At 38.4% G+C, this 25308-nt stretch overlaps 1 protein-coding gene across 1 annotated transcript in view; it reads right to left on the bottom strand.

Annotated features, from left to right (window-relative positions):
- Window positions 1-449: 449 nt before the first annotated feature.
- The window catches only part of ap4b1 (adaptor related protein complex 4 subunit beta 1), a 31652-nt gene continuing 6793 nt past the window's right edge, over window positions 450-25308 (bottom strand). The window contains exons 6-11 of the mRNA XM_089124489.1: window positions 16836-17332; window positions 6945-7028; window positions 6588-6691; window positions 4904-5111; window positions 3169-3441; window positions 450-2530 (exon numbers count right to left, since the gene is read on the bottom strand). Of these exons, the coding sequence (XP_088980615.1) occupies window positions 2118-2530; window positions 3169-3441; window positions 4904-5111; window positions 6588-6691; window positions 6945-7028; window positions 16836-17332 (1579 nt within the window). The 3' untranslated portion in view covers window positions 450-2117. The remainder of the gene's footprint in view (window positions 2531-3168; window positions 3442-4903; window positions 5112-6587; window positions 6692-6944; window positions 7029-16835; window positions 17333-25308) is intronic.

The following is a 25308-nucleotide window of genomic DNA, read 5'->3' as shown; positions in this document are numbered from 1 at the left end:
TGCTTCTGTTAGGACGTTACTAACACGTCCTTGATCCCCCACTTTAATGGTTTGTGTTATATTTTAACCTGTGGGCCCACTTAATAAATTTTTATACAGCTGTTTTGATTGACATCATTTAATAGATCATATTTCACACACCCCCTTTACACCTTCACACACCCCTCTCTGCCTGGAGAGTCATACCTTTTTGTCTGCCATAGCAGTTTATGAACTGAATGGGGAACATTTTTAGGAGTGGAATACCACCCAATCCGAACGATAACAACTTTTACGACAGAAGCTACTGACCGCAGACACACTGTGGCATTCCCCTTGCCTAAACATTAAGGATATACATTTTCAATTGTCCAATGCAGTCGCCATGTGTTTAACATGTGTTTCAAAATCAAATAGATTAAACACTTTAAAATAATAACCGTATAGACCTACAGTTGCAGTTGACCGAGTCCGTTTGAATTTTTTATATGCAATTCATCATTCATTTCAATTTTTCAAACATTCTGTTGTTGCTCATATGCTATTTTAAAGAAGACTTGGAAATCTTCACACAATCTTGGATCCTTAGATAAAAATAAAACATTTCCATCTCAAATTCTGCATAGTTAATAATCTATTCATGTTTTTACATAACCCTCACTGCCAAATCCAGCCCCAGTGTCTTCTGCCATTGAACTAAAGGCTGGAAATAAGACTGGACTGGACTGGTACCTATTGAAACCAGATTCAAAGAGATAGTTAAAGAGATATGAAGGATTCTTGAAACCAGTGGATAATCAAAAAACAATAACCAAGTTAATTAATAACTATATTTGTTATAACGGTCTCGGTAGTGATCATTGAATAAAAAAATTTAAGTATTTTGAAAGCATAGGGAGACCGTTTCGATTACATCATTCGCAGTACGCCAGTGGGTTTTTATTGTTTAAAATCAATATCCCTGTGGAGAAAACCCCAAATCCCTATGGAGAATGGAGTTAGTGCTTCCGGAAGCCGACTGTTATAGGGAGGAATTTTGATCATAGTTCTTTTTTATATATATATATTCTGTGCTTCAGAATGTAACGTATGCTTAAAAACTGCCCTTCTACTGTTACTCTTAGTAAAACTTCAAATAAGACCAAGCAAATTTAGGAAATTGTAGATTATACATTAGGGGTGTAACAGTATATCGCATCACAATATATCACAATACAAAAATGCAACAATATATAGGCTATATGGATAGTGACAATATATATTTGGTACAGTTCACCCAATATAAAAAATAAGAATTTTGCTTTTCAGAGTTTTAGTGTCATGACTAAATTAAACTGCTATATATAATGTTGAATAATATAATAGTGTATAATAATGTAATGGGGGAATATTTGTGGCTCCTGATAATGTCAAATGTTTAGTGTTACCAGTAAAAAGTGGCCAACATTATTTTAAATCTATCTAGTCAGTGAGAGCATAATAATTCTGTATTTTCAGCTTCAGAATCATATTTTTATTCTCTCACTATTGTCCTGTGCATTGGGTAACCAGCACAAAGTCCAAGCCTATTCATTTACACCCACAATGTAAAACCAAATTTAGCATTTTAATCAAAAGTACATTTTTTGTTAACCTTTTATCGTGTTTCTTGGAGCATCGGAATAATATCATATCATGGGAAATTATTTATTGTATTATGTATGTATTATGAAATTATGTTTCTCTCTAATGGCTCTCTCATTGCTCCCAAAACCATTATTACAATTATGGGCCACAGTAGAGCTTCTGTTGGCTTGGACCAGGCGGGATATTGAATAACACAATTTATTCAATTGAATAAATTGAATAACACAAATTTATAATGTTTTTATTGAATAACACAAATTTATAATGTTTGATTAGTCTGTGAATAACACACAAAATATTACATATATTGATCAATGAAGTTCCTCATACCTCCAAAGAGATGTGTGTTTTAGTTTATGTGTGTAAGCCAATGTTATGTAGTGCTAAAATGATATTGTCTGTAGATTCCAACAGCATACTACTATTTTATTGCAAGTTTTGTTGTTGTTGTTGTTTTTGTTTAGAGAGGCCATAAGAAGATTCATTGTCCATTGGAAATACTTCAATGGTTTTCATAATCGATCAAAATGAAGAGTCTGTAACACACTCTTGAGTATCGCTACAAAACCTCTAATGGTGCGTTGGTTTCCGGGCTGCTGTTTGACAGATACCACTAAGCTTCCTTCGCTGCCAGGCACCTCTGGGACTTCCTGCAACAGTTCAGCGAGGATCAGGGTCCCACTGCCCCTGGTGTAAATGTAGGCCTTCCAGGGCACAGTGTCGCCCGGCGTGAAGGCCAGAGTCTGGATCTTCACCAGCTGTAAGGCCGCCTGTAAAGTATCCGCAGCGGTTTTGGGTCGAGGGAAACCCAGAGTTTGCCTGTGGAGAATCTCCAAGTCCAACCACATTTTCTCAAAGGTTTCATGGGAGAGAAGAGGACCCAGAGATAGACTGATCTCCTCTTCGAGGGTTTCATCTTTACTCCCTGTTAGTCAGAGAAAGGTTATATGAGGGCGAAACAGTTATGATGTTGTATTATTATTCAATTTATTATAAAACTATAACTATATTTAATTCAATCACAATTAATTCAAATGATGTAAAAAGAAATAAATTAAATTAAAGAGGCCATTTTATGCCCAACAAAGTCTTGATTGGGTTTTGGCTCTAGTAGAATAGGTTTCCATACTTGAATGTAAAAAAATAAATAAATAAAAATCCCCATATTTGTCATTGTTGCAGCTCCTTTTCCCAGCCTGTCAGAAACGCTTAAAGCGGAAGAAAACTCAAGACTATAAGATGGAGTTTCAGGGAGTTCAGAAAGAGTGTTACTGATATAGAGAATAACTCTCACTGGAGGGATGCTCAAACAGCAACATGACACCATAAAGAAAGTTGTAAGAAAGAAGAAAAAAAAAGTGTATTTGGTAAGATTTCTACATGCTTTTCTGCAATAAAAAAGAACCATAAGAGGTCCTCCTCAAAAATATATACAGTATTTTCAAAATGATTATAATTGAAATAAATAGGGCAATTCAGGGTCCTCGCACTGTCTTTAATCGGGCCGTAATTATTAATTGATAAAAGACAATACAAAAATCACACAAAATGATGTCTGCTTACCTGGCAACAGCTCCTCTTCTGCTCTGCTGGACGGCTTCTCAGAGGCTGATGTGATGACAGTTTGAAGGCATAAATCCCGTCCAGACAGCGGACCCAGTGTGTTGAAGGTCGAGGCCCACAGACTAATGGGCTCCTCTTGCCGACCGGTGAGAACGCTCATGGACGGATCAGATTTGGGTCCAGTTACAGCTTTCCTAGTCTCTTCAACTCCACGCTGAAGAAGTCTGTAGTACAGCAAAGCCCGGTCACGCACACACATGTTGCTCTCTTCCTCTGGGGAGGGACAAAACAAATCGCAAATGAATCTAAAAAGCAAGAAGCTAAATGTGTCAAAAGTATTAGAAAATAAAGTGAGAGTTTCTTGGGATTAATCATTCAGACTGAAAACATAAACTAGAACGAGAACAGTATTCATGGTTTTCTTTTTCATTCTGAAAACAAGTTTCCACAAAAACATGAAGCAGCAGAATCGCCAAAATGTTGCGATGTTTATCCAGTTCTCATGTTGTTGGGCAGTGGTGGAATGTAACGAAGTACAAATACTTGGTTACTTTACTTAAGTACATTTTTCCTGTATCTTTACTTTACTTAAGTAGAATAAATAGTGCATACTTTTTACTTTTACTTCGTTACATTTTGCAGCAATTATTATACTTTTTACTCCACTACATTTCTACAACTTCTGTTACTTTTTCATTACATTTTCTGATCAGTTTTTCCCCTGCCAAAACGTAATCTGACCATCCGTTCATTGCAAGTTTGTCTCACCAGTGACGTCTGGTTGCCATAGATATATCAACCCGGTCACACTAAATGCGTCTCGCACGCAGTATGTTTATCGTGCAATTTATACGCGGAAATTTGTTTTTATGTGCATAGGAAACGCACCGTGTTTAATATACGTTTGGTTAGGATTATGGCAAGCCAAGAGGTTCAGAATTACACCATAAATTAATCGCGTTTACTGCCAAACATAGTTATTAATATATAGTAAGGATAACTATTTTTTCCATAATTATTGAACATCATTAAAGGAGTATTAGGTTGAACGAGTTAGAATTAAATGTTTTATTAATCATTAGAAGAAAAAAAAACATTAAGAGAATAAATTGTTATGCAAGTACTTTTACTTTTAATACTTAAAGTACATTTAAAATCAGGTGCTTTTCTACTTTTTACTTAAGTATGGTTGTCATTGTGTTACTTCTACTTTTACTAAAGTAAATATTTATCTGGTTATTTGTACTTTTACTTAAGTACCGAGATTCAGTACTTCCTCCACCACTGTTGTTGGGTTACTGTCAATCATCGCAAATTCATGACTCACAGGACTAAAATTTAGCGGATTCACTCCCACATTTAAATGCATTTATCACTCTTTATAATTTACACAGTGAACATAACCACTCTGATTTGCTCACTGCATTCATGCGCTTAACATGTCTGTGATTGGCTACAATGCTCAACGCGGAACCAACACAAGTAGTTTCGCTTCGTTTTTGAATAATATGTCCTCCAGTGCCCGGACTCGACTGGACTCGGACATTTTTCCGAGTCTAAAATGTCAGAGTCCGTGTCAAGTCCGAGTAAAAATTCATATGAGTGAGTCCGAGTTCATTCAAAATTGGACTCGAGTCCGAGTTCGAGTACCCCAACTCTATTAGCTCGAGGAACACAGCTTTTGTCCAGTGGTGCTTCTATTTGACTAAATTATCTGTAAACGGGTTTTACACACCAATACAGTAATGTAAAAGACGGCCCAGCATGTCTTGCGTCTCAGCAGGACGGCACAGGAACATCTTCACGGAGGCGCTGAGCAGCTCCATCTTCACCGCCAAGGACAGCTCTGTCTTCAGCCCATCTATGTATCCCTCCATAACATAGGGGGCGCTACTGATCTGCTCACCATGCTCTCCCAGAAGCCATAGCAGAGCCTGTTTTCCCTGTGAGAAACGACAGAAGGATTTGATCTTCTCTGATAGGTCAGACATATGCACAGACCGGGCTTAGGTTAAGCCAGGATTAGGACATTTCAGTAGCTTTTAAAAATGTGCCTTTAAAAAAACCATTACTGATGTGCATCTTGAGACAAAATAATGACATTTTTTTAAGATATGCTTTCATATCAACTCAAACATGCATTTTATTTTGGCACTCGCTTAAGCCTTGTCTGTGAAACAGGAGCAAAGTCGCCATGAAATCAAATGGACTTCATTTGTATGGGATACTGCAGTATGCACTGATGACGTGTTTACTGGCGTGGGGGCAGGACAATAACCTGTCACTCACATGAGTTCCACCAATAGAGTTGTGCAGGGATGACATACATTTGTAGACCAATTCAGAAACTAGCATCGCAAATAGCACACACACAATTTGCCTTTGGCTAAGCCACGCCCTAGAATGTAGATTGACCAATCACAGTGCAGCCAAGAACGAGCTCCCACAGAGGTCCGACACTTTTTTCACAGTGCTCCATTGACTTTCAACACAGGCGTCTCATATTTTTGGTCTCGGCAGGCTATTACCGTCGTAGTTTTATCAAAAATATGGTTAAACGTTGTGCCTGGGGCATTTGTAACACAGATACGCGTTTCTCAGAGAGGTTGGAGGGGGTGTCCGTTTTTTCCCTTGCCAAAACCGAAGTCAAATCCTGACAAGTGTCGTCTTTGGATTAAACTGTGTGGACGTCCTCAGTCAGCTAAACCCCGCAAAGATCAACAAGCACATCTTTTTTACTTCTAACCTTACTGTGAAGTTATACTAGTTAGACCGTTTTATAATGTTTTAGGTTATGATTTCGGTTCTCATACCGGTTGTTGATAAATACTGCTAATATATACAACGTTATACTCGTGTAGTCCGTTTGCTTTGTAATAACGATTATAGAAGTGAATAGAGACCTACCCAGCTTTGCATGAACAGTGTTGCTGATATTGTTAGTCCCAGCCTCCGTCTCGATAACTAGGATATGCGGTGGTTCATTTTTTGACACTGACCGGTAACATTATCCTTTTGCCTCTATTTGGATGCCTTGTTGTTTCTTGCGTTTCACCTGTATGTCTTGAATATAGCCTTCGAATGCATATTGCAGCCCCTTTTGCCAACTTCTATTGGTCTATAAAAAGTTTGATAACATTTCAGCAGGAAGAGCTGTCTCAGCATAAGCCATGTTGATACCAAACCAGAGCCCAGATGAAGTTTGACGGAGGTAGCAACAGTAACTAAGGGGGACGGGGCTTAGCCAAAGGTGAATTACCACGCAAATAAATAATCTGTAATTTATAAAATAAATAAATAATAATAAACGTTTTTATTGTTTCCATTTTGTTATGGATGAGTTGGATGGGACTGTGAAGGAAAAGCAGAATAAGGCTTGTTGTGTCTGATCAAAATAGAAAGCAGCTGAATGATCTCACCTCACTATCTTGAGGATTGTCAACACAGGCCTCAACGGTCTGACAAACAGCAGCCGTACTCTGAGGACAGAACCACACCAAATCCCTGAACGTCTGGATCACGGCTAAACAGAGACGAAAAGCAACAGATTAGAGGTACGATAGGAGAACTGATAATGTTTGTTAGCAAACAAAGCTTTTATCCAGGCTGGAGAAAGCACCAGCTAAAAGGTTTGTGGACAGCAAACAGTGTTAATCACACAGTACTTCCCTTTTTTTTTTGTTTTTTTTCTTAGGTAAACCATCTCTTTTACTCATTAACTACAAAGATATAAACCCCAGAAGCAAGCACAGGTGTGACTCAGATTTCTCTCATACCTGAAGTGATGTGATCTTGTTTCAATGCGAGCAATCCGGTCAGTATATCCAGACACTTCTCACTGTATGTACGTGCAATACGACCTTGAAAAGAGAAACATTGTACATAATATAATACATTTTGAAGTAATAGTAATTTTAGCACAAAGTTGCAATGATAAATTATTTTACTATGACTTATGGGACAAGAGATTGGTGTGACATGTATGCCCTGTTTTGGTGTTCCCATTTTCCTTAGTTCCCTAGTTAGTCTCCTAGGTTGTTAATTGTTCTTCCTTATTACTCCACATGGACATTAGGGCCTTAATAGCCCTTGTTTTCATATGACATCACACCACTGCGTTGTCATGGCACGAAATGCAAATGGAGGGCAGGAAGTGATTTGCTGTATTTAGAAAGCACTATAACAGACTCAAAATGCCTATGTTTTGCATTGTTTATGGTTACTTAAATCGCTCAAGCCACAAGGATTTTTATTGTGTACCAAAAGTTGCTGTTTATAAGAGGGATAATGCAAGAAATTGTCAGAAAAACTCCGGAAAAACAGCTTGCAAACCTGTGTGTAGTGATTACTTTGTCAAAGGTGAGTGGCTATGTTTGTGTAACGTACCAGTTTCCGAATTTTGTAAAGTCAAAGTATGTCTGTAAGACGAGGTAGTTGCTGATATCTACAGCCTCGACGGCAGGAAAATCTGAATTCAGTTGAAAAATCGGTCGTCTTCATAACATAAGGATTTTTTGTTTATATCTTTCTCTTGTAATAGAGTTAAAGTAGTATAGTACGGACTTTCCTCCATCTCGTCCTTGCTCTTCACTCTCTGCCCTCCAACTGAATTTCGCGTGTCATCATAATCACGTGACTGAAACTCAGCTATGGTCATATTTAAAGGACAACTCCGGCGCAAAATGAACCTTTGGTCTAATTACATTTTGTTACCTAGTCAACCGTTATCTGAGATTTGTTTTCATGATTGCCGAATGTAAATAGTTTTATCTCTAAAAACAGTTTAGCCTATAACGCTAGTTCAATGCTAGTATATAGGGCATAGAGTAATGACAAATAAAAATCGCTTGTTATTACCACTAACAAGGCTCAAAATAGCCCCACACCAAAACGACAGCATAACAAGGGTCCCTACGTTCAAACCGAAGCATTGAGAACTTTGTCAGTGTCCACACAGTTTAATAAGAAGATATTTTATACACACAGTAAATTTCGCGAATACAGGAAGAAGCCATCTTTGAAAAATAGTCTCTACCAGTCGATCTACGAACGCCGATCCAAGTGCGCTGAACTGTGCAGAATCTCATATGATCCGTTGTTTCCAGAAGAAACACAAACACAAACCGTTTACATGTCTTCAATATGTACACGTAGCCTACTGTTCGCGCTCACCTTATCACCTTATTCACATCTCACCAGCGCACTTGGATTGGCGTTCGTAGATCGACTGGTAGAGACTATTTTTCCAAGATGGCTTCTTCCTGAATTCGCGAAATTTACTGTGTGTATAAAACATCTGCTTATTAAACTGTATGGACACTGACAAAGTTCTCAATGCTTCGGTTTGAATGTAGGGACTCTTTTTATGCTGTCGTGTTGGTGTGGGGCTATTTTGAGCCTTTTTAGTGGTAATAACAAGCGATTTTTATTTGTCATTACTCTATGCCCTATATACTAGCATTATACTAGCGTTATAGGCTAAACTGTTTTTAGAGATAAAACTATTTACATTCGGCAATCATGAAAACAAATCTCAGATAACGGTTGACTAGGTAACAATGTGTAATTAGACTAAAGGTTCATTTTGCGCCGGAGTTGTCCTTTAACTCCTCACAAATGAAGACAAATCCATTAAGTAAATTCAGGAGAGTCTATATTTCCATTGCACATCAGCACGGAGAGGTCTTTATTTTACATAAGAATATTCAAAAAGTGGGAATAAAGTGTTTGAGGGTAGGGTTAAGAGTAGGGGAGGGCTTTGGGGATAAGGACAAGTAAGTCCCAAAGCAGCATCCATTTATGGTTTTAATAAATATAACCATTAGGGGTGTAACGGTTCTCAGGAAAATAAAATGAACCGTACCCTTCTTCACCCATCGTTTGGCACGCACTTGCTCCAAGTCTATAAAATGGTTTGTTGAAAATAACAGCACATAAAACAGACAGAGTTCGGATGTATGTTTCTGTCATGCACATTGTGTTTGTGGGCTGTAGCACTGTTTAAAGCAGAGAAAAAATGCACAGTGCAATCACACTTGTGTGTGTAATGCTGGCTACTGAGATGAGTCCTAAATAAAAGAGACCATTAAAGCGCAGATGATGAATTTATTAATTCCTGAGAGACCAGGATCAAAGGGTTATAAGAAACTGGTGAGTTTGCTGAGATCGTTTTAATCCGAAGCCCAGCGAAATTGTTCAATGGTGGAAGTTTAATTCATGTAACAGATGCCCTGATAATAGTGTAGTAGAATATATGGCCAAACTGAGAAAGCTTACACAAGATTGTAATTTTGGGGACACGCTCACAGTTATGCTGAGAGACAGATTAGCGTGTGGTGTTAATGATGACAGCATACAACGGAGATGACTACCTGAAGATGGACTATCATTTGAGACGGCGCTAAAGAAAAGCTAAAGCTATTTAAGCTGCTAACACGGATATGGCAGATTTGCACAAAGATAAAAGAAATCGACTGGGTACCACTGTCTTCAAGATGGACACAGGAGAAAAAGTAAGTCGAGTATTACTGGAAAGCGCTATCGATGAGGTGGAAGTAACCAATGGCCGAAAGACTAAGTTTGCCAAGGAAAAATTTAATAATTGTGGTGTGAAAGATTATGTAGAATGAAACCACAAGAAACTAGTGTTGATAAAGGCTGGAAAGCTTGGAAATGGGGGAGAGGAAAACAATCAAAGAGGGCAAACTACTTACAAGAGGATGAGGAAGATCAGCCCAAAGAAGTGTTTACCATGTATAGTACAGAGACACCAAAGCCACATACTGCGGTTGAAAAGGGGAAAGTGTAAACTCTCGGAAAAGGAAATAATTCCAAACAAACAAGCAAGAGTTCTTGGAGTCTAACTGTGTGAATACACAATGATGGAAAAAAAATCCATAAATATCTTTGTGGCCGTAAATTTGTGATCTGTACAGACGATAAACCTTTCCACAGAACTGAAAGCTGAGCCACAGAGGGCCTCTCACAGAATGATGAGATGCACAGTGATGTTGAGGGCATGTGAGTATGTATGTAAATCAAGCACTGGACCACCCAAGATCTTGTCCTCTCTAGACTGATTATGTGATTATGTGGAACTGCTACAGTTGTCTCACCCAGTTACAGTTGTTACCTGTGGTGGCACAATTTAGATGCTGACATTGAGGTCAGAGTAAAAGATTGTGCTGTATGTCAAGAACAGAGAAAAGCCCCTCTGTGTGGCCCTGTCTTCTCCAACAGCCTTGAAGAAGAGTTCATTTTGGCTCCTGTCCCAAATGACACCTAAACAATAACGGTCTTCCTATGAATACACACTTTCGTGGCGTAACGCCACTTCGACTGTTAAAAAAGAAGTCTGCTGTGGGGGTCGCCCCAAAGGAGGCACTCGCGAGCACCCTTCTGAAACCTAAAATGACAAATGGGACCCATTTTCCACCAGAGCATTTTGAGAGCCAGTTCGGAGATGGTGCCTACTCGTAAACCAGTTCTTTGTGTTTCAAAAGCCAAAGAACCGGTTCTCGGCCAGGAAAACTAGGAAGGAACAAACTTTGAACCAGCAAACCAGGAACAAACTTTGAACCAGCACCAGTTCCGAGACCGAAACAGTTTTTTTTGGTGGAAATTAGGTATTGGACTTGGCCATGGATCTCATGGACTTAACAGACACATGCATTGGGCAGCCATTGTAAGTCCACAAGACCAAAATGCATATGAAGTGTGCCATATGGGACAGGGCCATTGACTATGCTGGTCCATTTCTGGGGAAAATGTTTTTAATCTTAGTTAACGCCGATTCTGAGTGGATTGATGCATATCCAGGAAATGCAGCAACAACATCTACTACACTTGAGTGCCTCAAAAATAGCTTCAGGACAAATGGCATTCCTGAAATTAGGGCGTCTGATAACTCTTAGTGTTTTGGCATTGAAGCGAGCAAAGAATTCATGACTAGGATTAATGTCTACTGAGCGGGCAGTGCAAACTTGAAAGGAATTAATGAAAAAAGTTCTGGGAAACACTATTGAGACCAAGTTGCATAGAGCATTTAGTTATCGTATTACACCACAGTCAACAACGGGACAAACAAAATACACCCTAACTTCCCCAGCAAAATTTAAGCCAAACAACAAGTTCAAAAAGAGCACCATGTTGAAGTAGGAGAAACTGTGTATACATACATATTTGGGTATGGACCAAAATGGGTGAAGGGAGCAATTCAGGACAACACAGGACAGAGGTTTTAATGTTGTTTTAAGGTGGGGTAGAATTAAATGAATGGCAAAACTCAGAATTTTGTTTGCGTAGCCCAGTGGTGTAGTGCAGGGTATACGCAGGTATACGGCGTATACCCACTTCCTTTTCAGTCGGCATTGCGTATACCCACTTCTAAATCCCCTCTGACGCGCATCTTAACGTTAGTTGCTAATCCAATTTCGTGAATGAAAAAAAACCACCCAGTTAGAGTCGTACCCGTATTAACTCTAATTTGTTGCTGCAATGATTCGCGACGATAACTGACCTTCTCATCTGATCAGCTTCAGCACTCAAACACCTGCTCGTCAATGTTAAAATGTTCGTGAGACCAATCAAAGAATGCAGTAGGCCTATTTCTGTTCACAGAAGCGCGAGCCGAGCGTGAATCCCAACGCGACGCTTCACTTCAGTTAACGATCATACAGTGCGAGATAAGATGCAAGTAGCTCAAATTTACGGCTGTTTTTCAAGAGACGTTTTAAATGACCGACAGAAATAATCAGTTTGATAAAAGACAATGGAAATTATAAGCTCAATTTAACAACACAATCACCCTATTAAATATATTGCCATTATTATTGTATAAATATATTTGTATAACGTTTTTTCGAATGTGTTTGACTTTTCACTGTTTGTATAACTCCGCTAGTCCGTGTTTGCGCCACTTGCATCATTGAGCCAGAGGGTGGCGACAAGTGACTGTCTTTTTGAGTGAGCAATTGGCTATATGCACAGCTTCACTATTTACTGAATTTCAGCCAGCTCCCTGTTTCCTGTCTGCCATTATTGGACACATTGATTAATTCAGGTGTGCTTAACCTCAGTAGTCACGGCAACAATAATCAGACACACCTGAATTAATCAATTTTGCCCAATAATGGCAGACAGGAAACAAGGAGCTGGTTGAAGTTCAGAAAGTAGTGCAGCTGTGCATAAAGCCCATTGAACCAATTATTAAATTAACAGATTAGTCCAAAAAACATTGATCAATTTAGGAAAGAAAAGTCGCTGAAACTGGAACTGATTCTCATTTTTAAGAATCTGATCAAATAGGCAACTTCATGATTTTAAAGCTACTGTTGTCAATTTTTTTGGCCATCAAAACACCTTAAAATTCTCATTTCGAGATCAGGAAAATCAAAATCAAAGCCCCCGAACCCCCCTAACAATATAATTTATGGGCACCTGGGTATTTAGAAAACCATATGTGCGACCCTGATATGCAAGGATACTACTGATTCTATGTGTTCTATTGTATTCATTATACTCTATTCGTCTTGCATATTGAATACTAATGCAAGACTAGTAGTCTTGCACGTAACTGTTTATAACACAGAGCGTTCATCCTTTGCTTGGACGCTTAAAAAAATATTGGGGGCATAACCCACTTCTCCAGGCACCACTACATCACTGGCGTAGCCCCTCTGTCACCTCACATACCCCAGTTTGAGAACCACAGATCTAAATCAACAGGAAGCAGCAGTGAGAAGTAAGATACACACGTGACAATATTTGTTGCCTATATACGAATCCGACGAGCGTTCTGTGTAGGCTGCCATCTTGTGGCAACGCTGAGCTGTTACACCGGCATAGACATATGCACCGGTATGTAAACAAACCTCTGTGATAACGCACCCTCGATGACAGCTACAGCCAGGCAGAATGACTTGTTGGGTTGATGATGTTAGACATTGGCCTCCAGTCACAGATGAAGGTATAAACGATCTTACAGATTATTTTTGAAAATAGATTGGCAAGCTAGCTAGGCTAACGTTTGCTAACGAGGAAACTATAAAAAGATCTGTCCATTTGGCAACAATAAATAAATAAAATAAACAAATTCATGTTTTTCATTTGTGTCCATTATTTATCTCATTTTCACATTGCAACAGGCAAGGGTAAGGTAACGTTACAAATAGAAAGTATACATGATATCGACCAATTAGTGTTTTTAAACCATGGAAAGAGGTCAATATAACAGCAGGAGAACAATTATGTCACATAACGTTACATTTAGCTCAGGAAAGCCATTTAAGGACCAGAGAGGAGATTTTGCTGATCACTATCACATATTTATTATATTTTTTTACTTATGTCATTAAATAATTGTTATCATACGCGAATGTCCGCGGGCTGTTTATTCCAGTGGACGCAAGTTGCAACTAAAACAATAGGAGGCAATGGCGCAACGCTACCCAGCAACAGCTCAGTAATGGCACCCGCTTACTTCCGGTAGTTTCGCCGGATTCGTCTATATATACTCACCTAAAGGATTATTAGCAACACCTGTTCAATTTCTCATTAATGCAATTATCTAATCAACCAATGACAAAGCAGTTGCTTCAATGCATTAAGGGGTGTGGTCCTGGTCAAGACAATCTCCTGAACTCCAAACTGAAAGTCAGAATGGAAAAGAAAGGTGATTTAAGCAATTTTGAGCGTGGCATGGTTGTTGGTGCCAGAGGGGCCGGTCTGAGTATTTCACAATCTGCTCAGTTACTGGGATTTTCACGCACAACCATTTCTAGGGTTTACAAAGAATGTGTGAAAAGGGAAAAACATCCAGTATGCGGCAGTCCTGTGGGTGAAAATGGCTTGTTGATGCTGGAGGTCAGAGGAGAATGGGCCGACTGATTCAAGTTGATAGAAGAGCAACTTTTACTGAAATAACCACTCGTTACAACCAAGGGATGCAGCAAAGCATTTGTGAAGCCACAACACACACAACCTTGAGGCGGATGGGCTACAACAGCAGAAGACCCCACCGGGTACAACTCATCTCCACTACAAATAGGAAAAAGAGGCTACAATTTGCAAGAGCTCACCAAAATTGGACAGTTGAAGACTGGAAAAATGTTGCCTGGTCTGATGAGTCTCGATTTCTGTTGAGACATTCAGATGGTGGAGTCAGAATTTGGCTTAAACAGAATGAGAACATGGATCCATCATGCCTTGTTACCACTGTGCAGGCTGGTGGTGGTGGTGTAATGGTGTAGGGGATGTTATCTTGGCACACTTTAGGCCCCTTAGTGCCAATTGGGCATCGTTTAAATGCCTCGGCCTACCTGAGCATTGTTTCTGATCATGTCAATCCCTTTATGGCCACCATGTATCCTGTTATGGCTACTTCCAGCAGGATAATGCACCATGTCACAAAGCTCAAATCATTTCAAATTGATTTCTTGAACATGACAATGAGTTCACTGTACTAAAATGGCCCACAGTCACCAGATCTCAACCCAATAGGGCATCTTTAGGATGTGGTGGAACGGGAACTTCGTGTCCTGGATGTGCATCCCACAAATCTCCATCAAGTGCAAGATGCTATCCTATCAATATGGGCCAACATTTCTAAAGAATGCTTTCAGCACCTTGTTGAATCAATGCCACGTAGATTTAAAGGTGCATTCCGCAACATTTCATGTTAAAAATAGCCGTTTTCTAACCCATACATGCTTAAACAATCGCCTGATGGGCTGAATGAGCCCTTCTTTGATCACTGAGATCGCCTCTATAATCCTGTACAGTAAAATAAATAAGAGGGATTCGGGCTCAAATCTGAGACTGGCCGTGACGTCATGCGCGTTCACGCTCGCCTGGCTATGTGACTATGTCTTGCAGGTGTATTCGCCGCCAATCTCCGTATCAGAGAAGACAACTCGAGCGACACAACTTTAGTCAACTTTCCACAAAAGTAGAAGATGGATTCAAAGGAGCTGTTTAGCCTACACCTAGTGACTTCATGCGTTTTCTGTGATCGGATAGCTATTTCGATCGTGAAAAGACCAGGTTGACCTCCGAAACGCACTCGAGACGGATTTGAATCCGATTGCTCAAATCACTTGAGGACGTGGTCTGGGCCGTATTCCAGACAAAACTGGACAAGTGTAAATGCATCTGGTTGTTGAAAGCAGGCTAAAGGTTATGTCATGTTATTTTAATCATATATGACAATGCGCATCACCTCAGATGAGCAGCTGAGCGCCTATTCATCAAGCCAGCGTGCCGCAATCTATCGCAAATCAAAGTGAAAGTAAGTCGCACGTGCGTGTATGTGTGTGTGTGTGTGTGTGTGTGTGTGTGAGCACACACACAGTTTTGCTTGTCGCCAGAGGGGGCGTAGTTCTGCAAAAATTCAGATACTTGCGTTTTGCTCCTTTAAGGCAGTTCTGACAGCGAAAGGGGGTCAAACACAGTATTAGTATGGTGTTCCTAATAATCCTTTAGGTTTGGTTTGGTGGGGGGTTTGGTGGGGGGTGTTCCCGCTATTTTGCATCTTTCTCGAGGTGTGAATGTGATTTGTCATTTAAAACCTTTATAAAGATCATCATGTTAGCTGATTTTTAATGCGAGATGGGCACCGCATTCAGATAATCGCATCTATCGGATTTACAACACATCAATTCATCCACTTCTCCAGAAATAGTAAGTGGCCGGTGAAGTTGGAAAAGAAAAAAAGTATTTTTTTTTTTACAATTAAAAAAGCAAACTGTTTAATTACACAATGTGTATCTGATATGAATAAAACACGTTGTCAATTAATAATTGAAAGGGTTGTTATTGCTGCTTCCATAGACATCAGTGTATTTTGCAAACTACAAATGTATTGTTTTGCTTGTACTTGTATGTATTTAAATGTCTGAAACCTAAAATAAAAATGATGTGGTTGAAAACACCAAATAGTTTCTAACTTTTAACTTTAAGCTTTAAAGTATGAAAGCACATTCAAATCACACCGATGTGATCGTACGCGTCAAAGGGTTAATCTAATATATGTAGCAGGGCATTCAATTACTTTTAAAAGGACAAACAGACGGTTAGTGTATTTCCTTGGACTTCCATAAGACTGGAAAATACAAATCGTGTGTGAGAGTCAGCATGAGCCACTGAAAGATGACAGATTGTGTCCCTTTACTTTTTTGAAAACAATATAGTTTCAAATAGAGTAATCCCAAGAGTAATAATGATTAAATCTTATAGATAAATTATTATATCCTAGCATGAAGCAGCTAGGTTTAATCAAACTCTGTACGAATACCCTTTAATGGTGACTTTGGCCTGACCCACCGCAGTGTTATTAAAAACTGTATCTAATAATTAAAATACAACAAAATTAGAATAATAATTCTGACACACTCAATTAAATGAAGAAAAACTATCATGCAAATATATGGGGAATTTGGCTAAATTTTTGTTGCTCATTGTTGTTTTTTAAATGATTTTTTTCTAGAAAAATAAATTGTATCCATTTCTTTTTTATATGTATATATATAGTGCATTACAAAGAGTAATGAAATCCCCCAAAGCAGGGTTGTAAACTATACACAATGCGCACAATTTTAAAGTCAGCATGAAACAGAAGTTGTATCAGTCTTTTCTTCCCTGTTGTAACGTATATTTGTGAGATGTGTTACCTATAGCGGTAATGGCTGCCTGGGCGAGCTCAGGAGACACATCAGTGCAGTAACTTCTCAGCTCCTCCAAAACCAAAGCCACGTTCTCATCGTTCACCAGCTCCACCAGGATCTCCATCTTGCGAAACTTAATGTAACTCGGTTCAGAGTAACCACAGAAGAAGCGTTTGTAATGTGTGCCGAAAAGGCCCGGCTGACTCCGCATGACCTGCTGAACGTGACAGAGCCCAGCGAAACGAAGTTCGCGTGATGCAGAACCGCACGTGGCCAGCAGGGGGGCGCTTGTGTGCAGGAGGGCGTCGGCCTGCACAGCCGGGTGGGCGGCGGCTAAATGAAGGAAGAGGCGGAGCGTGGAAACTGAAACATGAGCGTGGGCGCTTTGGAGGAAGGTGTCTAATAGGCTGAGGATGTCGAACAACTCCTCATCGCTACGAGGGCGGTAGCGTAGCAGGAAGGTGAGGACCTCACTCTGAGCCCAACTGTCCAGGTCCTTCATTCTGAATGAGAAAACACAAAACAAACACAAAGTCCGCCATTAGAAAATCTGCTAAAGGGATCAATGACATGATTCATGATGAAAACCTTTGTCCTTCAAAAATGCAAGAAAATAACAAATAAACACAACAAAATGGAAAGTAGTATACTATAGAGGTCCCTTTAGCACATGTTGTAAATTGTAATGTGGTTGTTAATGTTAACTAAAACTATTAAAAACCATGGTCAGTAATTACATTATATATTAATTTCCACATATGTAGAATTTAGATACATCTTTTAGAATTAATTAAAGGCATGACTTTATATTTAAGGTAAACATTTCTGTAATTTTGAACCTGTTAATTGGAGATAACATTAAGAAATTTGTGTTTTTCTTTTTGAAAAGATGAAAAAATGAAATAAACTAAAATATAAATAGTACGTGAAAAATAAACTCCATATTTAACTGCTGGCTTAGTATTTTTGTCTTCTTTTGAGGAACAGAAGAAAGTTCAAAAGATTAGCATTATTTACCATAGTGACATAAAAAGCTTGAACTAAAATTATAAATGTTGCCAAATAGCTGAAATAAATAAGTTTAAGTTCTAAAAGCAACTAAAACCGAAATCTGAATAAAATCAAATAAAAAATAAATATATGTATATAAAATTGCAAAATCACATAACAAAATTACAAAAACTTAAACTAAAGTTAAAATGTAAACTGAAAATATAAATAATATAATAGTAAATGAATAATACTAAAATAACAAATGTAATCATATTTATGAACTAGAAAAAAAAGTTTGATGACACAAACTTTAAGTTGGCTTGAGAAAGCCGGACCAGAGCGTTTGAAGAATTTTGAAGTTTGAATTAAGTCGGAAAAAGATGGAATTAGAAATAAAGAAAGAAAGAAAGATGGATAGATTAGTTAGAAAGATAGATTAGTTAGAAAGATAGATAGAAAGATAGATAGATAGATGTTATTGACAAGAAGCTAACATGATTAACATGTAGCTAGCATCATGCTAGCATAATTAGCATGTAGCTAGCATCATGCTAGCATGATTAACATGTAGCTAGCATCATAATAACATGATTAGCATGTTGCTAGCATCATGCTAGCATGTTTTTAGCAAGAAGCTAGCATGATTAGCATGTAGCTAGCATCATGCTAGCATGTTTTTAGCAAGAAGCTAGCATGATTAACATGTAGCTAGCATCATGCTAGCATGATTAACATGTTGCTAGCAAGAAGCTAGCATGATTAGCATGTAGCTAGTATCATGCTAGCATGATTAGCATGTTGTTAGCATCATGCTAGCATGTTTTTAGCAAGAAGCTAACATGATTAGCATGTAGCTAGCATCATGCTAGCATGATTAGCATGCAGCTAGCATCATGCTAGCATGTTTTTAGCAAGAAGTTAGCATGATTAACATGTAGCTAGCAACATGCTAGCATGATTAGCATGTAGCTAGCATCATGCTAGCATGATTAGCATGTTGCTAGCAAGAAGCTAGCATGATTAGCATGTTGCTAGCATCATGCTAGCATGTTTTTAGCAAGAAGCTAGCATCATTAGCATGTAGCTAGCATCATGCTAGCATGATTAGCATGTTGCTAGCATCATGCTAGCATGTTTTTAGCAAGAAGCTAGCATGATTAGCATGTAGCTAGCATCATGCTAGCATGATTACCATGTAGCTAGCATCATGCTAACATGATTAGCATGTTGCTAGCATCATGCTAGCATGTTTTTAGCAAGAAGCTAGCATCATTAGCATGTAGCTAGCATCATGCTAGCATGATTAGCATGTTGCTAGCAAGAAGCTAGCATGATTAGCATGTAGCTATCATCATGTTCGCATGATTAGCATATAGCTAGCATCATGCTAGCATGTTTTTAGCAAGAGGCTAGCATGATTAACATGTAGCTAGCATCATGCTAGCATAATTAGCATGTTGCTAGCATCATGCTAACATGATTAGCATGTAGCTAGCATCATAATAACATGATTAGCATGTTGCTAGCATCATGCTAGCATGTTTTTAGCAAGAAGCTAACATGATTAGCATGTAGCTAGCATCATGCTAGCATGATTGGCATGTTGCTAGCATCATGCTAGCATGTTTTTAGCAAGAAGCTAGCATGATTAGCATGTAGCTAGCATCATGCTAGCATGTTTTTAGCAAGAAGCTAACATGATTAGCATAAAGCAAGAAAGAAAGAAAGAAAGAAAGAAAGAAAGAAAAAAAGAAAGAAAGAAAAAGATTTGTTTGAAAGAAAGAAAGAAAGATGGAATTGTTAGAAAGAAAGAAAGAAAGAAAGAAAGATAGAATTGTTAGAAAGAAAGAAAGAAAGAAAGAAAGAAAGAAAGAAAGAAAGAAAGAAAGAAATAAAGTGAAAGAAAGAATTGTTAGAAAGAAAGATGCATATATTAGTTAGAAAGAAAGATGGATAGATTTGTTAGAAAGAAAGATGGATAGATTAGTTGGAAAGAAAGATGGATATATTTGTTAGAAAGAAAGATGGATAGATTTGTTAGAAAGAAAGATGGATAGATTTGTTAGAAAGAAAGAACGATAGATTTGTTAGAAAGAAAGATGGATAGATTTGATAGAAAGAAAAATGGATAGATTTGTTAGAAAGAAAGATGGATAGATAGATTAGTTAGTTAGAAAGAAAGATGGATAGATTAGTTAAGTAGAAAGAAAGATGGATAGATTAGTTAGAAAGAAAGATGGAAAGATTAGTTAGAAAGAAAGATGGATAGATTTGTTAGAAAGAACGATGGATAGATTTGCTAGAAAGAAAGATGGACAGATTAGTTAGAAAGAAAGATGGATAGATTTGTTAGAAAAAAAGATGGATAGATTAGTTAGAAAGAAAGATGGATATATTTGTTAGAAAGAAAGATGGATAGATTAGTTAGAAAGAAAGAACGATAGATTAGTTAGAAAGAAATATGGATAGATTAGTTAGAAAGAAAGATGGATAGATTAGGTAGAAAGAAAGATGGATAGATTAGTTAGAAAGAAAGATGGATAGATTTGTTAGAAAGAAAGATGGATAGATTAGTTGGAAAGAAAGATGGATAGATTTGTTAGAAAGAAAGATGGATAGATTAGTTAGAAAGAAAGATGGATAGATTAGGTAGAAAGAAAGATGGATAGATTTGTTAGAAATAAAGATGTATAGATTTGTTAGAAAGAAAGATGGATAGATTTGTTAGAAAGAAAGATGGATAGATTAGTTAGGTAGAAAGAAAGATGGATAGATTAGGTAGAAAGAAAGATGGATAGATTTGTTAGAAAGAAAGATGGATAGATTTGTTAGAAAGAAAGATGGATAGATTTGTTAGAAAGAAAGATGGATAGATTTGTTAGAAAGAAAGATGGATAGATTAGTTAGAAAGAAAGATGGATAGATTAGTTAGAAAGAAAGATGGATAGATTTGTTAGAAAGAAAGATGGATAGATTAGTTAGAAAGAAAGATGGATAGATTTGTTAGAAAGAAAGATGGATAGATTAGTTAGAAAGAAAGATGGATAGATTAGTTAGGTAGAAAGAAAGAACGATAGATTAGTTAGAAAGAAAGATGGATAGATTTGTTAGAAAGAAAGATGGATAGATTAGTTAGAAAGAAAGATGGATAGATTAGTTAGGTAGAAAGAAAGAACGATAGATTTGTTAGAAAGAAAGATGGATAGATTTGTTAGAAATAAAGATGTATAGATTTGTTAGAAAGAAAGATGGATAGATTTGTTGGAAAGAAAGATGGATAGATTAGTTAGTTGGAAAGAAAGATGGATAGATTTGTTAGAAAGAAAGATGGATAGATTAGTTAGAAAGAAAGATGGATAGATTAGGTAGAAAGAAAGATGGATAGATTTGTTAGAAATAAAGATGTATAGATTTGTTAGAAAGAAAGATGGATAGATTTGTTAGAAAGAAAGATGGATAGATTAGTTAGGTAGAAAGAAAGATGGATAGATTAGGTAGAAAGAAAGATGGATAGATTTGTTAGAAAGAAAGATGGATAGATTTGTTAGAAAGAAAGATGGATAGATTTGTTAGAAAGAAAGATGGATAGATTAGTTAGAAAGAAAGATGGATAGATTAGTTAGAAAGAAAGATGGATAGATTTGTTAGAAAGAAAGATGGATAGATTAGTTAGAAAGAAAGATGGATAGATTTGTTAGAAAGAAAGATGGATAGATTAGTTAGAAAGAAAGATGGATAGATTAGTTAGGTAGAAAGAAAGAACGATAGATTAGTTAGAAAGAAAGATGGATAGATTAGTTAGTTAGAAAGAAAGATGGATAGATTTGTTAGAAAGAAAGATGGATAGATTTGTTAGAAAGAAAGATGGATAGATTAGTTAGTTAGAAAGAAAGATGGATAGATTAGTTAGTTAGAAAGAAAGATGGATAGATTAGTTAGAAAGAAAGATGGATAGATTAGTTAGAAAGAAAGATGGATAGATTAGTTAGAAAGAAAGATGGATAGATTTGTTAGAAAGAAAGATGGATAGATTAGTTAGAAAGAAAGATGGATAGATTAGTTAGGTAGAAAGAAAGAACGATAGATTAGTTAGAAAGAAAGATGGATAGATTAGTTAGTTAGAAAGAAAGATGGATAGATTTGTTAGAAAGAAAGATGGATAGATTAGTTAGAAAGAAAGATGGATAGATTTGTTAGAAAGAAAGATGGATAGATTTGTTAGAAAGAAAGATGGATAGATTAGTTAGAAAGAAAGATTAGGTAGAAGGATAGATAGATAGATAGATAGATAGATAGATAGATAGATAGATAGATAGATAGATAGATAGATAGATAGATAGATAGATAGATAGATAGATAGATAGATAGATAGATAGATAGATAGATCATTAGTACATATAGAATGGTAGTTTAATTGAGTCTAGGGCTTCAGGGAATTTAGATTTGAGTTTTTGTTGTACGCTATTGGGCCACCGTAGTCTTGGCTCAATTTGACCATGCTGCAATGAAAGTCAATGGGATTTTTATGATTTTTAATATTAATTTTTAAGAAATCTGAAAGTCGAATCAGTCTAAAAAGATATAGCAACTCGAGTCAGAACAGTCTGAAGGTCTGACCCGAGTTTGGAGTTTGTAGAGTTAAAGCTCTAGGAGGAGTAGCAGTCAGAAAATTTTGGGTAAGAAAAATAAGAAGAAGAATAATAACTAGAATGTACATTTCCAGAGGAAAATGTGAAGTGGTGCTTGCAGTGGCAAAACTCACCACCCGGTTGCTAGGGTGTTCTGGGTGGTTGCTAGGTGGTTGCTAGGGTGTTGCTAGGTGGTTGCTAGGGTGTTCTGTGTGGTTGCTAGGGTGTTGCTAGGTGGTTGCTAGGGTGTTCTGGGTGGTTGCTATGGTGTTGTTAGGCAGTTGCTAGGATATTCTGGGTGGTTGCTAGGGTGTTCTTGGTGGTTGCTAGGGTGTTCTGGGTGGTTGCTAGGGTGTTGCTAGGAGGTTGCTTGGATGTTCTGGTATAGGTGGTTGGTAGTTGTCACAGATGGTTACTATGAAATTTGTAGCATTTTCTTGGCATGATTTAGCACTTAGCTAATCAATATTAGCATGTAGCTATTCTCTGCTAGCATGTGTAGCATGTAGCAAGTCATGTTTGCTAGCATGAGTAAAAAGAGCCAACCCCCATCTCTATACGATGTTTTGATGCAGAGATGTAGGTCTTACAAAATGGTTGCTAGGGTACTCTGTTTGGTTGCTAGGGAGTGGCTTGGCAGCTGCCAATCATGAAGCTCAAAAGTCAATGTGAATGTATAAACCAACCCCCATCTCTATACGATGTTTTGGTGCAGAGATATAAGTCTTACAAAATGGTTTCTAGGGTACTGTTTTTGGTTGCTAGGGAGTGGCTTGGCAGCTGCCAATCATGAAACTCCAAAGGCTGCTTGTCAGTATGAATGATATAAACCAACCCCCATCTCTATACGATGTTCTGATGTAGAGATATAGGTTGTGCAAAATGGTTGCTAGGGTACTCTGTTTGGTTGCTAGGGAGTGGCTTGGCAGCTGCCAAACATGAATCTCCACAGGATGCTTGTCAGTATGAATGATATAAACCAACTCCCATGCCTCTATGACATTCAGAATGGAAGATATCCCTCTTTGGATTTTGGTTGCTAAGGTGCTCTACAATGGTTGCTAGGGCGTTGACAGTAAGTGTTGAGGTGATTCAGGATTGGCTGTTTGCTGGCCCAAGTCAAACGAGCCCACCCTCATGTTTCTATGACACTTATATCCTGAGATATCCCTTTGATCTAATTCAATGGAAGTCTATGGGAGTTGTTGCTAATGTGCTCTAAATGGTTGCTAGGGCGTGGCTTAATAGCTTCATAATGATCCTGAGAGACTGATTGGTCGTCTGAGTAAAATGAGCCCGCCCCCTTGTCTCTATGACACTGTGATCCAGAGCTATGTTCAATACAAAATCCCTATGCAATTTACCATAGTAGGAAAAACACATGCATTTGATGGGACGTCCTTCACCATAGTAAGTCAATGGGGAAACTTTGGGCAGCTCCTGCCCCCCAGGGGTGCAACTTTTACCCCATTGTGTGGTATGTTCTTAAAGAGCCTGCCAGCCTCTTCAAATGTGGCAAATCTCACGTTTGTCCGATATCCTTGTTTGGAGCTACGAGTCGTCAAAGTTTGTCTCAATGTTAAGTCTATGGGATTTTTTGGAAATTTGTTCGCCCCTGGGTCGAACACCGTACCCCCGATCACTGATAAAAGTGATATGACACTTCTCCTCAATAGGCCGCACGATTTGATGCCTCATTCATGGGTCTGTGACAAAAACTGTGGACGTAGGAGTGCTCCAAACTTTTTCCTGGAATAGTAAAATGCTATACTAGAAAATTTTCAATGGGAAAAATTTGGGGAGCTCCTGCCCCCCAGGGGTGCAACTTTTACCCCATTGTGAGGTATTTTCTTAAAGAACCTGTTAGCCTCTTCAAATGTGGTAAATTACACATTTCTGCGAAATTCTCGCTCAGAGCTATGAGTCGCCAAAATTTGTCGTAATGTTAAGTCTATGGGATTTTTTGGGCCGTTTTTCGCCCCTGGGGCGACCATCGTACCCCCGATCGCTTATAAAAGTCATAGCACACCTCTCCTAAATAAGCCGGTCGATTTGACGCCTCACCCATGGGTCTCTGACAAAAGCTGCGGGAGGAGTAGCGAACAGAAAAACGGCGGAACAATAAGAATAAGAATAAGAATAACTAGAATGTACATTTCCAGAAGAAAATGTGAAGTGGTGCTTGCAGTGGCAAAAAGCTCGCTCGGTTGCTAGAGTGTGGTACATTATTGCATACGAGCCAACAACCATGTATGTACGATATTCAGGTGCTGAGATATGGCTTATTCAGCTGAGATATGGCTCACCACCCGGTTGCTAGGGTGTTCTGGGTGGTTGCTAGGGTATTCTGGGTGGTTGCTAGGATGTTGCTAGGTGGTTGCTAAGGTGTTCTAGGTGGTTGCTAGGGTGTTATAGATGGTTGCCAGGGTGTTGCTAGGTGGTTGCTAGGGTGTTATAGATGGTTGCCAGGGTGTTGCTAGGCGGTCGCTAGGGTGTTCTGGGTTGTTGCTAGGGTGTTATAGATGGTTGCTAGGGTATTGGTAGGTGGTTGCTAGGGTGTTCTGGGTGGTTGCTAGGGTGTTCTGGGTGGTTGCTAGGATGTTGCTAGGTCGTTGCTAGGGTGTTGCTAGGCGGTTGCTATGGTGTTCTGGGTGGTTGCTAGGTGGTTGCTAGGGTGTTGCTAAGGTGTTCTGGGTGGTTGCTAGGCGGTTGCTAGGGTGTTGCTAGGGTGTTCTGGGTGGTTGCTAGGGTGTTGCTATGGTGTTGCTAGGCGGTTGCTAGGTGGTTGCTTGGGTGTTCTGTTGGTTGCTAGGGTGTTGCTAAGGTGTTCAGGATGGTTGCTGGGCGGTTGCTATGGT

The sequence above is a fragment of the Pimephales promelas genome, chromosome 20 (genome assembly GCF_988280905.1).
Source record: "Pimephales promelas chromosome 20, fPimPro1.hap1.1, whole genome shotgun sequence".
Lineage (NCBI taxonomy): Eukaryota > Metazoa > Chordata > Actinopteri > Cypriniformes > Leuciscidae > Pimephales > Pimephales promelas.
Note: the sequence above shows the minus strand (reverse complement) of the source record. Positions and strands in the feature narration are given on the sequence as shown.